The sequence below is a fragment of the Somniosus microcephalus genome, chromosome 1 (genome assembly GCF_052327205.1).
Source record: "Somniosus microcephalus isolate GS21.2 chromosome 1, FLI_Smic_1.0, whole genome shotgun sequence".
Lineage (NCBI taxonomy): Eukaryota > Metazoa > Chordata > Chondrichthyes > Squaliformes > Somniosidae > Somniosus > Somniosus microcephalus.
In genome coordinates this window covers 168974259-168992295 of record NC_140987.1, presented here as the reverse complement: position 1 = coordinate 168992295, position 18037 = coordinate 168974259, and the positions used below count along the sequence as shown (strand labels likewise).

The window sequence follows — 18037 nt, the reverse complement described above, 5'->3', positions numbered from 1 at the left end:
GCATAGGTAGGAACAGGGAGGAGGTCCTGCTGAAAGAGTATCAGGAGTTAGGATCTAAATTAAGAAGCAGGACCTCGAGGGTAATAATCTCTGGATTATTGCCCAAGCCACGTGCAAATTGGCATAGAAGCAGACAGATCAGGAGAATTAACACGTGGCTAAAGGGCTGGTGTGGGAAAGAGGGGCTCCTTTTCATGGGACACTGGCACCAGTTCTGGGATAGGAAGAGTAGTACAGATGGGACAGGCTCCACCTGAACCGGGATGGGATCAATGTCCTAGCGGAAAGGGTAAATAGGGAGGTGGCAAAGGCTTTAAACTAGTAAGATGGGGGAGGGATCTACAAGAAACGTAACCAGCCTAAATATTTAAAAAAAGGAAAAGAGAGCATAGGAAACAATAAAGTAAGGGAGGACATTGACGGCAAGGAAATAAATAGTTATAGAACAGGAGTCTAAAAAGATGGTTAAACATAAAGTGAGAGGAAATCCTATTAAAAATGAGTTAAACTGTCTGTACAGCAAGGCACACAGTGTCCGTAATAAAACAGGGGAGCTGGAGGCAATCATGCGTTGCGAGGAACCAGACACAGTAGGGATTACTGAGACATGGCTACAGAAAAGTCAGGGCTGGTAATTAAACATTGCAGGGTATAAGATATTTAGAAAAGATAGGGAGGGAAAAAGGGGACATGGAGTAGCTGTACTTATTAAGGATAACATAATGGCAGTAGAAAAAAGTGATGCAGATATCAGCAAGACAAAAATAGAATCCGTATGGATGGAGATAAAAATAATAAAGGATCAAATCACACTAATAGGCGTAGTCTACAGGCCACCTAATAGTGGAAGGGAGGTGCAGGAAGAAATATGCAGACAAATTAGGGAATTGAGTAAAAAACATAGAATAATAATCATGGGGGATTTCAACTACCTCAATATTAATTGGACAGAAGAGGTAGGTAAAGGGGATAAGGGAATGGAGTTCCTACAATGTGTACAGGACTCCTTTCTAACCCGATATGTAAAAAGCCCAACAAGGGAGGATTCGCTATTGGATCTAGTAATGGGGAACGAACCAGAGATAAGAGAAGTAAAAGTAGGGGACCATATAGGCAATAGTGATCATAATATAATACGCTTTAAGATGATAATTGAGAAGGACATATGTATGATGAAAACCAGGTTAATAGATTGGAGAAAAGTTGATTTTGAGGGGCTGAGAATAGAACTTGGGAAAATAAAATGGGAAACAATACTGGCAAACAACGATGTAGAACAGCAATGGGAAACATTTAAAACGGTGTTCAACAGAGTGCAGGAAAAATATATTCCGCTAAAAGAAAAGAACAAACTAAACAATAATGAGACTCCATGGATGAATAAAGCCATAAGGGAACAATTGAGGGTAAGGAAACAGGTATACATTAAGTACACAGACAGCAGGGAGTGCATGATAAGGAAGAATACGAAAAGATAAGGATAGAAGTCAAAAAAAATCAGGGAGGCAAAGAGAAACTATGAAATTAAATTATCAAGGAACATAAAACAAAATAGTCAAATATTTTATAGGCACATCAATAAAAAAAGGACAGTTGGGATGGGAATAGGGCCATTAAGGGATAAACAGGATAATACCACAGGTTACGATAGAGAAATAGCAGAAATATTAAATAATTATTTTGCTTCCGTATTTACCAGGGAGATAGAACAGGTGGACATAGAGTCATGACATTGGATGATGAGATTAGTAATGAGATAAGTGCATTAAAATAAAAAGGGGATATATTAAATAAACGAATCAAACACAAAGAGGATAAAACCCTTGTTCGGGATGGATTGCATCCACGCATTTTAAAAGAATCTAGGGAAGAGATAGCAGAGGCATTACTATGCATATTTAATAATTCGTTAGAAAAAGGTGTAGTGCCAGAGGACTGGTGGATAGCTAACATAATACTGATAATTAAGAAAGGGGATAGAACATGTCCAGGGAATTATAGACCCATCAGCTTAACATCGGTGGTAGGAAAAATAATGGAATCCCTACTAAAGGAGAAAATAGAAGAACATCTAGTAACCAAAAATATAATAAGGAAAGTCAGCATGGATTTTAAAAGGGAAAGTCTTGCTTGACCAATCTCATTGAAGGTTTTGAAGAGGTAACATAGAGAGTAGACAATGGTAATGCAGATGATGTAATTTATCTGGATTTTCAAAAGGCCTTCGATAAGGTACCCCATAATAGACTGATGAACAAGGTCAGAGAATGCAGAGTCAGGGGACAAGTAGCAGAATGGACTGCTGGCTGGCTTTAGGACAGAAAGTAGAGAGTAGGAGGAAAGGGTAGCTATTCACAGTGGCAGAAGGTGGGTAGTGGTGTTCCACAAGGATCAGTGCTGGGACCACTGCTGTTCACAATATATTAACGATTTAAGCAGAGACAAACAAGCAAGATATCCTGCTGGGGAGCTGCTGTAGTTAGTTAATTAGCTAACTGGATTAAACTGGTCCCTGAAACAGTAGTGGAGCAGTGGTGACTCATCTGAGTCACAAACAGTATAAAAACAGGGGCCTGTGAGTGCAGCCAGCACTGAGTAAACAACTGCAAGTTTGGTAAGTGTGGGAGTTCGGTGAAGAGGGGAAAGGAGGTGCTTGTTGTTCTTAACTTCTCCTGCAAGAGCGGCAGCGGACCTGAGCAGGAGCAGACCGAGGCCCGAGAGCGGGGATAAAAACAGCAACAAACCTGCATCAACAAGAGAAAACGGCAGTGTGACGATACAGGTAAGTGATTGGTAGTGACTGCGGGCTAAGTTTTAAGATAGTGACTGTGGGCTAAGTTGTAAGTTAACATATAACATAATTTTAAAAACTAAATTTAATTTAATTTAATAAACTAAATGAGGTAAATAATTTGATTAATACTAATTTAATTAATTAAACAAATAAAATAATGGGAGAACAGGAGATGTGTTGCTGTTGCAATATGTGGGAGCTTGTGGACATTTTGTCCAGGGTGACTACATCTGCAGATCGAGGAACTTTGGCTCCAAGTTGAGGAGCTGGAGTCCGAGCTGCAGATATTGCGAGACATCAGGGAGGGAGAAAGTTACCTGGACCATTTGCTCCAGGAGGCAGCCACACCTCTTAGATTAAATACTTCAGAATTGTCACATGGTCAGGGACAGGAGGGTGTGACTGCAAGTGAGGCAGGTACGGGGATCCAGGAGGTAGTATTGAAGGACCCTCAGTCCCTGCACTTGTCCAATAGGTTCAAGGTTCTTGCAACCCTTGTGGACAAGTGCGGGGACTGCGGGGAGGACGAGCAAACTGACCACAGCACTGTGGTCCCTTAGAGGATGAGACCGGGAAATTAATGGTGGGAAATATGGAGATGGCAAAAACGCTGAATGAATATTTTATATCAGTCTTTACAGTAGAAGACACTAAGAATATCCCAACACTGGACAAACAGGGGGCTAAAGGGGGGGGAGGAGCTAAACACGATCAAAATCACTAAGGAAGTGGTACTCGGTAAAATAATGGGACTCAAGGCGGATAAATCACCTGGACCTGATGGCTTACATCCTAGGGTCTTGAGGGAAGTGGCGGTAGGGATTGTGGATGCATTGGTAATAATTTTCCAAAACTCCCTGGACTCGGCAATGGTCCCGGCAGACTGGAAAACTGCTAATGTAACACCCTTATTTAAAAAGGGCAGTAGACAGAAGGCTGGAAACTATAGACCGTTTAGCCTAACTTCTGTGGTAGGTAAAATTTTGGAGTCCATTATTAAGGAGACAGTAACAGGACATTTGGATAATCATAATTTAATAGGACAAAGTCAGCATGGTTTTATGAAGGGGAAGTCATGTTTGACAAATTTGCTGGAGTTCTTTGAGGAAGTAATATATAGGGTGGATAAAGGGGAACCAGTGGACGTAGTGTATTTAGACTTCCAAAAGGCATTTGACAAGGTGCCACACAAGATTATTGCTTAAGATAAAAAATCACGGGATTGGGGGTAATATTCTGGCATGGATAGAGGATTGGCTATCTAACAGAAGGCAGAGAGTTGGGATAAATGGTTCATTCTCAGACTGGCAATCAGTAACTAGTGGTGTTCCGCAGGGGTCAGTGCTGGGTCCCCAACTCTTTACAATCTATATTAACGATTTGGAGGAGGGGACCGAGTGTAACATGTCAAAGTTTGCAGATGATACTAAGATGGGAGGGAAAGTAGTGAGTGAGGAGGACATAAAAAACCTGCAAGGGGACATAGACAGGCTAAGTAAGTGGGCAGAGATTTGGCAGATGGAATACAATACTGGAAAGTGTGAGGTTATGCACTTTGGCAGGAAAAATCGTAGAGCAAGTTATTATCTTAATGGCAAGAAACTGGAAAGTACTGAAGTACAAAGGGATCTGGGGATCCTGGTGCACGAAACTCAAAAGGTTAGTATGCAGGTGCAGCAAGTGATTAAGAAGGCCAATGGAATGTTGGCTTTCATTGCTAGGGGGATAGAATATAAAAATAGGGAGGTATTGCTTCAGTTGTACAAGGTATTGGTGAGACCGCACCTGGAATACTGCGTACAGTTTTGGTGTCCATACTTAAGAAAGGACATACTTGCTCTCGAGTCAGTACAAAGAAGGTTCACTCGGTTAATCCCGGGGATGTGGGGATGGACATATGAGGAGAGGTTGAGTAGATTGGGACTCTACTCATTGGAGTTCAGGAGAATGAGAGGCGATCTTATTGAAACATATAAGATTGTGAAGGGGTTGGATCGGGTGGATGTGGGGAGGATGTTCCCGATGATGGGTGAAACTAGAACTAGGGGGCATAGTCTTAGAATAAGGGGCTGCTCTTTCAAAACTGAGATGAGGAGGAATTACTTCACTCAGAGGGTGGTAGGCCCATGGAATATGCTGCCCCAAAAAGCTGTAGAAGCTACATCATTACATAAATTTAAAACAGAAATAGACAGTTTCCTAGAAGTAAAGGGAATTAAGGGTTACGGGGAGCGGGCAGGAATTTGGACATTAGCCTAGGTCCGGATCGGTCATGGCCCTGTGGGTAGCGGAGCGGGCCCAGGGGCCGTGTAGCCTGATCCTGCTCCTATTTCGTGTGTCTAATTCTGTTAGATTCAGGAGATGGTTCTGTGATAGTGGATTGGCGGTTAGGATCAGATCAGCTATGATCTTCTTGAATGGCGGAGCAGGCTCGAGGGGCCGATTGGCCTACTCCTGCTCCTATTTCTTATGTTCTTATGTGGTACAGAAAGCCGTTCAAGCGGAGGGAGTAAAAAGGAATAACAACAGAAAATGCTGGAAAAACTCAGCAGGCCAGGCAACATCCGTGGAGAGAAAATAGAGTCAACGTTTCGGGTGAACCCTTTGTCAAGACTAAAGAAGCACAGGAAATGAAATAGATTAAGAGGCCAGGCTGGGAGAGAACAAAAGAGAAGTGAAGAGACATTAAGAGGTATTCAAAATGAGACGAGATGGTGATAGGACTAGTGGAGACAAAAGACGGCTCTAGATTAGGTGCGAAATGCGCTGGCAGAATGGGAGACAGCTGCCATGTGGGAGAGAGAAAAAAAAAAGGGGGCGGGGGGAAAGGGACAAAACAAAGGTGTGGATAAAAAATATAAGTAAAAATGTAAAAGGGTCGAGGTTATGATCTGAAATTGTTGAACTCGATATTGAGTCCGGAAGGCTGTAAAGTGCCTAATCGGAAGATGAGGTGCTGTTCCTCGAGTTTACGGTGAGCTTCCGTGGAACAATGCAAGAGGCCAAGGACGGTGAGGTCCGAGTGGGAATGGGGCGGTGAATTAAAACGACAGGCAACCGGAAACTCGGGGTCCCCCTTACAGACTGAACGGAGGTGTTCCGCAAAGCGGTCACCCAATCTGCATTTGGTCTCCCCAATGTAGAGGAGACCACATCATGAGCAGCGAATACAGTATACTAGATTGCAAGAAGTACAAGTAAATCGCTGTTTCACCTGGAAGGGGTGTTTGGGGCCCTGGACAGTGGGAAGGGGGGAGGTATAAGGGCAGGTGTTACATCTCCTGTGCTTGCACGGGAAGGTGCCAGGTGAAGGGGAAGGGGTGCTGGTGGTGATAGAGGAGTGGACTAGGGTGTCTCGGAGGGAGCGGTCCCTACGGAATGCTGAAAGGGGAGGGGAGGGGAAGATGCATTTGGTGGTGGGATCACTTTGGAGGTGGCGGAAATGGCGGAGGATGATCCGTTGAATGTGGAGGCTGGTGGGGTGAAAGGTGAGGACAAGGGGAACCCTATCGTCGTTCCGGGAGGGAGGGGCAGGGGTGAGGGCAGAAGTGCGGAGATAGAATGGACACGGTCGAGGGCTGTGTCAACCACGGTAGAGGGGAATCCTCGGTTGAGGAAAAAGGAAGACGTGTCGGAAGCACTGGTGTGGAAGGTGGCATCGTCGGAGCAGATGCGGCGGAGACGGAGAAACTGGGAGAATGGAATAGAGTCCTTACAGGAGGCAGGGTGGGAGGAAGTGTAGTCCAGGTAGCTGTGGGAGTTAGTGGGCTTGTAGTGAATGTTGGTCAATAACCTATCCCCAGAGTTGGAGACGGAGAAGTCGAGGAAGGGAAGAGTCAGAGATGGACCATGTGAAGATTCTTAATCAATCCCTTTGTCCTCCTTTGCTGAATCCTAAACTGCTCCCAAGCAGTTTAGAGTTAAGCAAAAAAGGACCAAGAGATTGATTAAGAGGGGGGAAATAGAGTATGAGAGTAAACTTGCAAGGTACATAAAAGCGGATTGTAAAAGCTTCTACAAGTATGTAAAAAGAAAAAGATTAGTGAAGACAAATGTAGGTCCCTTAGTCAGAAACAGGAGAATTTATAATGTGGAACAAGGAAATGGCAGAGCAATTAAACAAATGCTTTGGTTCTGTCTTCATAGAAGAGGACACAAATAACTTCCCAGAAATGCTAGGGAACCAAGGGTCTAGTCAGAAGGAGGAATTGAAGGAAATTAGTATAGTACTAATACTAATACTAAAGCCGATAAAACCCCCAGGGCCTGATAATCTGCATCCCAGAGTACTAAAAGAGGTAGCCATGGAAATAGTTGATAATCTGCATCCCAGAGTACTAAAAGAGGTAGCCATGGAAATAGTGGATGCATTGGTTGTCATCTTCCAAAATTCTATAGGTTATGGAACAGTTCCTGCAGATTGGAAGGTGGAAATGTAACCCCACTATTAAAAAAGGAGGGAGAGAGAAAACCGGGAACTACAGACCGGTTAGCCTTACATCAGTAGTAGGGAAAATGCTAGAGTCCATTATGAAGGATGTGATAACAGGACACTTAGAAAATATCAATGGGATTAGACAAAGTCAACATGAATTTATGAAAGGGAAATCGTGTTTGACAAACCTACTGGAGTTTTTTGAGGATGTAACTGGTAGAATAGATAAGGGAGAACCTCCAGTGGATGTGGTGTATTTGGATTTTCAGAAGGCCTTTGATAAAGTCCCACATAAGAGGTTAGTGTGCAAAATTAAAGCACATGGGATTTGGGATAATAGGAAACAGGGAGTAGGAATAAATGGGTCTTTTTCGGGGTGGCAGGCGGTGACTAGTGGGATACCGCAGGGATCAGTGTTTGGGCCCCAGCAATTCACAATATATATCAATGATTTGGATGAGGGCAACAAATGTAATATTTCCAAGTTTGCTGATGACATGAAACTAGGTGGGATTGTGAGTTGTGGGGAGGAGGCAAAGAGGCTTCAAGGCGATTTAGACAAGTTGAGTGAGTGGGCAAATACATGGCAGATGCAGTATAACGTGGATAAATGTGAAGTTATCCACTTCGGTAGGAAAAACAAAGGTAGAGTATTATTTAAATGGTGATAGATTGGGAAATACTGATGTACAAAGGGACCTGGGTGTCCTTGTACACCAGTCACTGAAAGCAAACATGCAGGTGCAGCAAGCAGTTAGGAAGGCAAATGGTATGTTCGCCTTCACTGCAAGAGGATTTGAGTACAGGAACAAGGATGTCTTACTACAGTTGTACAGGGCCTTGGTGAGACCACATCTGGAGTACTGTGTGCAGTTTTGGTCTCCTTACCTAAGAAAGGATATACTTGCCATAGAGGGAGCTCAGCGAAGGTTTACCAGACTGATTCCTGGGATGGCAGGACTGTCGTATGAGGAGAGATTGGGTCGACTATGCCTGTATTCACTAGAGTTTAGAAGAATGAGAGGGGATCTCATTGAAACGTATAAAATTCTGACAGGGCTAGACAGACTGGATGCAGGGAGGATGTTTCACCTGGCTGGGGCGTCTAGAACGAGGGGTCACAGTCTCAGGATACGGAGTAGGACATTTAGGGCTGAGATGAGGAGAAATTTCTTCACTCAGAGGGTACTGAACCTGTGGAATTCTCTACTGCAGAAGGCTGTGGAGGCCAAGTCACTGAATATATTTAAGAAGGAGGTAGATAGATTTCTAGACACAAAAGGCATCAAGGGGTATGGGGAGAGAGCGGGAATATGATATTGAGATAGAGGATCAGCCATGATCATATTGAATGGCGGAGCAGGCTCGAAGGGCCGAATGGTCTACTCCTGCTCCTATTTTTCTATGTTTCTATTTAGACTTTGGAATCAACTTGGGGTTAGGAGGTGAGACACTCGCCGCAGAATACCTAACCTCTGACCTGCTCTTGTTGCCACAGTATTTATGTGGCTGGTCCAGTTAAGTTTCTGGTTAATGGTGACCCCCAGGATGTCGATAGTGGGGGATTCGGCAATGGTAATGCCATTGAATGTCAAGGGGAGGTGGTTAGACTCTCGCTTGTTGGAGAGAGTCATTGCCTGGCACTTCTATGGCGTGAATGTTACATGCCACTTATCAGTCCAAGCCTGAATGTCGTCGAGGTCTTGTTGCATGCGGGCATGGGCTGCTTCATTATCTGTGGAGTTGCGAATGGCGCTGAACACTGCAGTCATCAGCGAACATCCCCATTTCTGACCTTATGTTGGAGGGAAGGTCATTGATGAAGCAGATGAAGATGGTTGGGCCTTGGACACTGCCCTGAGGAACTCCTGCAGCGATGTCCTGGGGCTGTGATGATTGTCTTTCAACCACCATAACCATCTTCCTTTGTGCTAGGTATGACTCCAGCCAGTGGAGTGTTTTCCCCCTGATTCCCATTGACTTCAGTTTTACTAGGGCCTAGTTAATAGGGCCTAGATTGTCTACTGCCACTCAATATTTAGGTTTATACGTGAAGCATTGCTACTAGGACTAGGAACTGGGCAGCTCGTGGCACAGAAAGAACAATATCCCAGGATGAGTAAGTACTTTAAGGACAGTATGGAAGAAAACTAGCAGAAAAGAAATCACAGACTAGACCTACCCAGTCCTCAACTTTTGTCAGAACAGACCAGAGCAGATTGGCAGCAGTCAAACGATTTTCAGATGTCACCAAAGAATCTGGAATGTCTATAGTCACTCTCTATATCACAAGTATTCTTGGCTGCCTTGCCAAGAAAAAAAACAAAGCTTCTTTTGTACAGTTTAAGAGGTTGGTTTAAGTTTACCAGGGCTAGAACAGGTAAGTAACCAATGGAAAAGGAGTTTCAAATGTAAACCAGGTCACTCCTCAAAAAATGAAATGTATCTGCATGACTTTAGTACAGATTCTCAGATCATTCATTCATTTAGAGCAATACCAGTAGAAATTCCATGATTTCCAGTTACTTAAAATTACTCTCTTGTGGCACAGTACGAAGCCTTATAAAATAATTTTACCTACCACAGCAGATACATTTTTCGGCAAAAACGAGGTGGCTTGATGGAACAGGTGGAAAGCCTACTTCTTTTGCAAGAGAGGAAAAAAAATAAAAGGCACCTTTCAGTGTTTTAAGCTAACAGGTAGAATTGTACTCCAGTCCCTAAAGCAAAAACATGGATGTTTGACCTATCATAATGAACATGTCTGACAATGTGTGATACAAATATCAGGTTACTAGTAATTATAGTTAACAAACTTTCTATTCAGTCAGAACACCATAGGGTCACTCCAGATTAAGGATCAGTAAACACATTTTATATCCCATTTAATTTGCACATTTACCACTGACAGCAGCCCCAAGGTTGGTGACAAAGTGGTAAAGTAAATGAGACAGCAGTAGTGCTGTCAGAAGTGGTGAACGCCACAAAATAGAGTTGATGTTAGCCTACAACTCTGACAGCAAGACAAAAGCATATTATACAAAATAAGGATCGAATGTATGACTTTAAAATAGGGACTGAATTACATTTGCACATTCTGGTCCAATTATCCCTCAATCACAAATCCCACGTCACCTGAAAGCAACACTTGGTCTTGGCTCCCCATACACAACTCCACAATGATAAAATAATAATATATTGGGCTAGAAATTGCAGTCGGAGGCGTATCTCTGGAATACACCTTTGAACCACGAAAGAATGACTAAACTACCTGCTGGGGGGGCCAGGCTGCGAAAACTTGCGGTCTCGAGTCTTGAGGCGGAAGGCAGCGTAATGGCCCACGGATCTCAGGGACATAGGTGGTGCAGAAACAGACCTGGGATCAGGTGGACCTGATCCTCCAAACAAGAAGCAGAATTCCATTTTAATCATTTATGAAGGGAATCTCCTAATGCGATGCAATGGAATCCCGAAATCTAATAATGATACAATTTATAGAAATGGAATTTTATTTGTAATTACCTTCATTCCACAAACCATTAAAAATTAAATTTTTAGATAATTTTATACATCATTAAAAATGTAATCTGGGCCAATATTTGCATAAACTAATTTCATACAGTTTATATGCATGATTTAAGATATGAAAATGTTTGATTAATGGCTTAGCTATCCCCTTACGCTGATGCAAACAGGCCCTGTGCCTGCTTGCATCAACCATAAGACTTCTGTGTGCAATCGCTGGCCAGTCGGTGGGCAAATAGCCTAACTGTGCCAGTGATTGCTTTTTCGTGGCCACTGTGGATGGCCTGTCAACGTATGTGCGCATGCGGAAATCCCAAACTTGCGGTGGCTTTCAAAGGTAACAAGACGGCGTACTCTGAGAGTTCGCCATCATACACACCGCAATTTCAGGGCCTTTAAAAATCTTCGGTCTCCGGTCAACTTTTCCGATTATAAATTTCTATATCTCCATTTATAATAAAAATGTCTAGGTAAAATTGTCACATAGTAATTACATCCTCCCGCCAAAGGTGTCGTGGTGGTGCCTCACATTTGCATCTTACAGCTTCTCAGCCTGTATTGCAAAGAAATGCCAGTCCTCCAATCAACTATACTTCTCTGCTTCCCAAATTGTTGTAAGTTTTGCTACTTAACAATAAATAATAAAATAAAATCTAACTATATAAAAATAAGGATAGAAGATGACTTTGAAGTGGTGACTGGTTTACGTCTGCACATCCTGGTCTAATTATTCCCCACCCTCTAATCCCGCTTCACATCAATACTACGGTTTATCTTGATTCCATATTTGCAACGCCACACAAGATCAATTAGTATGTTGTATAGATAAAGAGGTAACCTTTCAGCAGAGGTTCATCGAGCTCCTGTTAGTGCTTCTATGGAAACCCAGTCCATTTACACTGGGAGTTTCCCTCATCTTCCACCAAAGTTATGATGGGAGATGAGGAGAGGCTCCAGGGAAATTATTACTGATAGTATCTTACTATTGATAGCCACTGGAAAGGTTATTTTCCCCTCAATTTCTTGTTGTTGAAATTGAGCCTCCCTCTTTTCTGAGCCATTTTCACTTTTCCCCCTTTCTAGATCTAAAGTTTCTAGCTGGTGTTTAACTTTGTGAAGACAGCATCACAACACAGTCCCATCAGGCTCAAGCATACGCAACTGTACAAAATAAAGAGGCTGATGCTCTGTGTTATAAATCTCATCATTCATCAAGAAACTACTCGTGAAATAATGCTGGACGGCCAGCTGGTGGCGCCGTCCAAGGAGTATAAATACTCGGGCGTCGGCCCCAACTTGCCAGGAACATTTTAGAGTCATTGGCCTAGAAATTCAGTATAGCCACGTTCGGAGCGCTACAGTCGGGCGGCCGCTAAAGTTTGCGCCCGGCGCAAGTTCGCGCCACCTTCGCCGATATTCAGTCGCATCGCCCCAAGAGGTTGCTGCTGCGCTAAAACAGGCGATGCACGACTATCATTAGGCGCTAAGCCGGCGGTCCGGGGCGATACCCCCGAGGGCGGGCGCAGCGCAGGTGCGGCGAGTTGCTGATTGACGGCAGACACTCTGGCGCCGGTCAGCTCTTAAAGGGGGAGGGTGGATTTGTTTGCCTGCCACGCCCTGCACACTGCAGCCCTCAAGCTAGGCCTGACCACTTCTGCTTCATCTGTGCAACGCCCAGGGCTATGGAGAAGGCCAGGGAGAGAGCGCAGCGCTTCAGCGAGGGTGACCTGAGGGTGCTGGTTGGCGGAGTGGAGCGCCGGCGCCATGTTCTGTTCCCTGAAGGTGGCAGGAGGCCGCTGCCCAGCGCCTACCGGAAAGCCTGGAGGGAGGTGTCAAACAGGGTGACCTCCAACAGCGTGGTTACCAGGACTCCTGTGCAATGCCGGAAAAAGTTCAACGACCTCACTCGGGTTGTCAGGGTGAGTGCCCTTTCCAGTGTCCTCCTCATCCCTGCATGTGCACCTCAGTTTATGGGCAAAGGGACCTGAAAGCCCTAATGGCCAGCCCTCATCCAGCAGCTATGGGACTGTCATGAAAAGCACTTGCACATTCAGCACTTTACACACTGTGTACAAGCTATTCGACCATGGGAGGCAGTACAGCCAAGATCAGGGCTTCACACTGTCAGGGCCAGTCCACCATGGGAGGCAGTGCAGACAAGATCAGGGCTTCACACTGTACTTAGAGGCCGTCCTTTCTCTTGCAGGCCAAGGTGGCGCACAACAGGAGGAACCAGCGTGAGACCGGGGGAGGCTGTCCTGACCTCCAAGAGCTCTCCGACCTCGACCAGCGTGTGGAGCGCATTATGGCAGGCCGGCTGATTGGCCCCGTCGCCAGTGGAGATGCCGACCCTGTTCTGGGCCCCAATGGTAAGGGCATCACTTTTTTGACCTCTCTCTTTCCACTTGCGCCTCAGATCAGCATCCTTTGCCACTGTCCGACCAATGCAGTGCATGGCAGCACTCATGCCTCCCTCGCTGCCGCCCTGTCCTCACACTAAAGCAACTCTTGTGCCTCCCTGCTTTCAGATGGTAAATCGCCAGGTGAGGAGGCGGGCCCTCAAGCTGCCACTGTCAGCCCTTCGGAAGACGAGGAGGAAGCCGGCCCATCAGTGCCACCCTCAGCCGAGGCAGCCCATGGCGATGATGGGGACACGTCTTCCCTGGAGGGGAGCCGGGGGGAAGGGTCGGAGGAGAGTGAAGCTCCGGGGCCCAGCGGCCTGCAGCAACGCGGGAGGGGTGGGGAAGCTCGGCGGACTTCTCCCCAGAGGGTGAGTGCGGCCTCCAGTCCTGCGACGGTGAGTGCAGAGGAGGTGCGCCTCCTAGAGGAAATGGCCGTCCAGGCTGAGCGCAGGCACACTGAGCTCATGGCTGCAGTGGCAAAGATGCCTGACTCCATAGAGTCTCTGTCAAGGAGTGTGCAGGAATTCGGAGCAGCACAGGCCAGGAGTCTGCAACAATTCAGTGCAGCACAGGCCAGGAGTCTGCAGGACTTCGCGGCAGCACAGGCGGCTTCTAGCCAAGTGCTCAGTCGTGCCGTCCATTCACTGGCTGGTGTCATGCGGACACAGACCAGGGCCACACGGGCACTAACTGCTGCCACCCTCGCTGGATCGGCCAGGCATCGCCAGGGCACTCGCCGCGCAGCAGGCTGTTCTTCAGCAGTTTGCTGCGCATGCTGCAGTGCTGGCCCGTGCGAGTGCCAATGTCTCAGGCGACCAGGGAGTACCTGCGATCTGTCAGGTTGGCACCATTCCTGCAGCCGACACTGCCACTCCGCCATTGCAGCTGCCACCAGCCGCTGGACAGACTGCTGCTACCCAAGCAGAGTTGGAGCAGTCAGCAGCCGGCCCCTCTAGGGCCAGAGCTGGTGCAGGCCGACCCCCAAGGGCATCTGCCGTCTCGCCATCTGACCCTCAGCAGCCTTCCCCCAGCCTTGCTGCAGCCACTGGGGTCCCATTGAGGAGGAGCAGCAGGGCAGGCAGGGGCCAGTCACGGATGCGAAAGGCATCACCCTCGCAGGGCAAAAAGTAGAAGGTTTGGCCAAATGCATTGTGTTTGTTGAAAGGCCGAGACTGGTGCAGTTGTGTTTTTGTAAGGCCGAGACTGTTCGGTTTGTGTTTTTGGAGGGGGCTTCTCTCCATTAGTTTGTAATGTGGGAAGGGCAGAGGTTTCCAAGTAATAAATGTTCTTAAATCGCACTGCCCATGCTTTATTTTGCAAGTCCTGGTTGCCCTGCTCGGCTGAGGGCTTGTGGAGCGGCTACATTCATCTGGTGACATTGGCACAAGCCATTCCCTGAGGGGGCCTAGAACCGACGTTCAATAAGCCGCCGACGGGCGGCCCTTGCACTTTCTGCCTCCCTCCTGTGCTGGTCCTCCTCCTCCTCCTCCTCCTGTGTTCCTCCAATCTCTGGTGGCAGTGGCTGAGTCCTGCGGATAGCCAGGTTGTGCAGCATGCAGCACACGACAACGAAATGGGAGACTCGCTCCGGCGAATATTGTAGGGCTCCACCGTAACGATCCAGACAGCGGAACCGTTGCTTCAGGATGCCGATTGTTTGCTCAATGATGTTCCTGGTTGCTTGATGGCTGGCATTGTATCCCTCTTCAGCAGGGGTGCTGGGCGCACGGAGCGGGGTCATCAGCCAGGTACACAAAGGATAGCCTTTGTCCCCGAGAAGCCATCCTCGTGGGTGAGGCTGGGCCTGGAACATGTCTGCCACAGAAGTCTGGCGCAGGATGAAGGCATCGTGGCTGCTGCCTGGGAAGTGGGCATTGACAGCTAGGATGAGCTGCCTGTGGTCACACACCAGCTGGACGTTGAGCAAATGGTAGCCCTTCCGGTTGCGGTAATCCTCGGCATTCTCCAGAGGTGCCCGCAAAGCCACATGCGTGCAGTCAATGGCGCCCTGCACCATGGGGAATCCCGCTAATGCTGCAAAGCCCATTGCACGCTGTTGCTGCTTGACAAGGGCCATGGAGAAGGAGATGAACTGACGTCTCCTTCTGAAAAGGGCATTGGTCACCTGGCGGATGCAGCAATGCACGGCGAACTGGGAGATGTTGGAAATGTCCCCAGTAGCGGATTGGAAGGAGCCGGTGGCATAGAAGTTGAGAGCCACCGTCACCTTCACTGCCACCGACAGACGTCCTGCTCCTCAGATGTGGCTGCAGATCACCGCCAAGCAGGTGGCAGATCTCAGTGACCACCGCCCTTCGGAATCGCAGCCTCCGAACACACTGCTCGTCAGACATGTTCAGATAGGAGAACTGCTGGCGGTATACCCTGGGTGGGTAAGGCCTCCTTTGCTGACGCCTGTTGCCCCCTCTCCATCTGGCCATGACTGCCACTCTCTCACGGCGTCTGTGAGCCCTTTGAATGCAATGGAGAAGGCCAGCGTTTGCACCCATTGCAGCCCCCATTATATGTTTGCAAACAATGATATGACACTGAAGGTAAAGACAATTGGAAAGCTGTGGCCTGAAGCCACAAGTACCTGTCCGAGTGTTGAGCCAAAGCAGAAAGCTCTCTACCTTTGTCTCTCTGCAAAGATCCGTCTCTCAAAAAGGAGTGCTGCAAAACGGCTGCCTTTTCTACTGCAGGAGGAGTGCCCTTTAATTTGCGCCCCCCGCATCGACTGAGAACCGTTCCCCTCTACCAGTCGCTAGGGGCACCAGGCGCACAATAGGGCGTCGCCACTGAATTTCCGGTTTGGGGCGCACAAAGGGCGTTGCACGAGGAAATGACGTCAGGATCTGCGTGCGCAGCTGAGCGCGCGCAAAGACTTTGCGCCGCCGCTAAATCTTTAGTGAAGTTGGGGAGAGGCGCAGATCGCGCTGCGCCCGGCCGCTAGCCGCCTAGCGCCCAACATCTCCTCCTAAGGCGCTACCGGCTGGCGCAAACAACTGAATTTCTAGGCCATAGAGTTATACAGCACAGAAAGAGGCCCTTCAGCCCATCGCGTCCGCGCCGGCCATCAAGCCCTGTCTAATCTAATCCCATTTTCCAGCATTTGGTCCGTAGCCTTGTATGCTATGGCATTTCAAGTGCTCATCCAAATGCTTCTTGAATGTTGTGAGGGTTCCTGCCTCTACCACCCTTTCAGGCAGTGAGTTCCAGATTCCAACCACCCTCTGGGTGAAAAAGTTCTTCCTCAAAAGTACAACTAGACCTCCATGTTCTGAAACAAGTTGATTAAAGCCTTACTTTATGCTCAAACCAAGTGCGTAGTGAGTTTTATTACGTCACTCTGTAGCTCTTGAACTCCACCGAGAGGTGCAGTGTGCTGCCTCCAGGGCAAAGCAAATGTGCCACCAAAAATGTTATAGGTTCCCAGTCATGCTGCTACATGAATCCAATTTTTTTATTTAAAAGTACAAGTAAATTGTGTACATCCCCACAATACAGAAAAGCAAAACTGTCCTGTGTTTTGCATAGTGATATATACTTAAGTTACACTAGTTGATCTCATGTCAGGGCACACGGGTAATCAAAACCAAGTGCTCTTCAGGTCAAGCAGGGTTAGAGGGGGAGGGGATAACTGGACCAAAGCAGTGAAGGCTGAGAAAGGGAGCGGAAGCAGGGAGGAAAGAAACAAGAGGCATGGGGAGGAGGGATAAAGGGGATGGAGAGAGGGGCAGGAGGGCAGGGGAGGGGATAATGGGTGTAATGGAAACTACCCAAGCAGAAGAGTAGGAAAAATACTTCAGCAGGAGGTGTGGATTGAAAAATACCTTTAGGGGCCATGGGGGGTGGTTGGGGGGGTGCGGTGGGATGGAGGTAAGGAATAGTATCTGGGTTGGGTCAGTGCCCCAATTTTCCAAAATGTGGTCTTCAACATTTCAATAAATGAGGAGTCCATTTTTTTTAACACTGAAGAGGTTTTGATATTTTAAAAACTACACGGGTCCCAATTTTATTACTTTTAACAGGCCCTGATTTTTCAAACAGCATAGTGGTTCTGATATTTTAAGCTTGAAGAGGCCCTGATTTTTTTTTTTCTGAACAGGCATCAATTTCTCCAAGTTTGTTCTTTAGGTAAGGCATTATGGTGTTACTAACATTAGTAACTTAACATTAAGAACTCCAACCACAGCATCACTACGGACGCAAAAGGTATTTGTTGATCCACCATCTGTTTTTACTATATATAGGTATTTAAGTCTACATACAGGGATACATTTGCCAATCCCGCACTCCCATACTTGGAGAGTGTAGGTTGGCGATAGGGCTACAATAGTGTAACACTAACCCTCCAATCTGCAATCATAAGAACATAAGAAATAGGAGGAGTAGGCCATATGGCCCCTCGAGCCTGCTCTACCATTCAATAAGATCATGGCTGATCTCTGACATCAACACCACTTTCCCACCCGATCCCCATATCCCTTGAGGGCACTCCGGAGGTAGGGTGACCATATTTTCAAAACCAAATCCGGGGACACGCAGGCAATGTTCCCCGCAATTTCTTTTGGGGTGCATGGTCCCTTTAATGGGCTGCACAGCCCCTTAAAAGTTTTGCGCAAAAATTTCACACTGGAAAAGCCGGTTCCACGCACTGCACAGCTTAGATACACTGAATCACGACTCTTGCGTGTGTTCTGGCAATAGTGCTGTACCATCTACTCGTCCCTGAATACCCTAAATTTTTATTTCTCAATTTTAAATCTGTTCCCAACAGACTGAGACTTTCCATGAAATACCCTCTGTCTCAGAAGGTTTCCGTTTCACAAACCTATTCCTGGTGGGAAAATTTAGAGCTTGCTTTCCCTTATTCAATAA

General features: G+C 46.9%; 2 protein-coding genes across 11 annotated transcripts in view; one reads left to right on the top strand and one right to left on the bottom strand.

Annotated features, from left to right (window-relative positions):
* epb41l4a (erythrocyte membrane protein band 4.1 like 4A) overlaps positions 1–18037 on the bottom strand; it is a 474019-nt gene that overhangs the window by 223799 nt on the left and 232183 nt on the right. For 8 of the 10 annotated variants that reach the window (XR_015078320.1, XM_085987237.1, XM_085987283.1 and 5 more), the window contains one exon: positions 9811–9873. The exons of 1 other annotated variant lie outside the window; for it this stretch is intronic. Coding sequence is in view for 8 of the 9 variants with exons in the window: in XM_085987237.1 (XP_085843363.1) it covers positions 9811–9873 (63 nt within the window). In the remaining variant the exon portion in view is untranslated. The remainder of the gene's footprint in view (positions 1–9810; positions 9874–18037) is intronic. One more of the 10 variants, XM_085987252.1, reaches the window with a different exon arrangement.
* LOC147124450 (uncharacterized) lies at positions 2648–14454 on the top strand. The gene is made up of 3 exons (XM_085987314.1): positions 2648–2782; positions 12961–13123; positions 13283–14454. Exons 2-3 carry the CDS (start codon positions 13060–13062, stop codon positions 14110–14112), a joined length of 894 nt encoding a protein of 297 aa, XP_085843440.1. The 5' UTR covers positions 2648–2782; positions 12961–13059; the 3' UTR covers positions 14113–14454.

Bases quoted from the DNA above. Each gene is read 5' to 3' on its own strand.
- LOC147124450 (XM_085987314.1), top strand. From the start codon at position 13,060: ATGGCAGGCCGGCTGATTGGCCCCGTCGCCAGTGGAGATGCCGACCCT. The intron at 13,124-13,282 runs GTAAGGGCATCA...CCCTGCTTTCAG, and splicing joins CCCTGTTCTGGGCCCCAATG to ATGGTAAATCGCCAGGTGAG.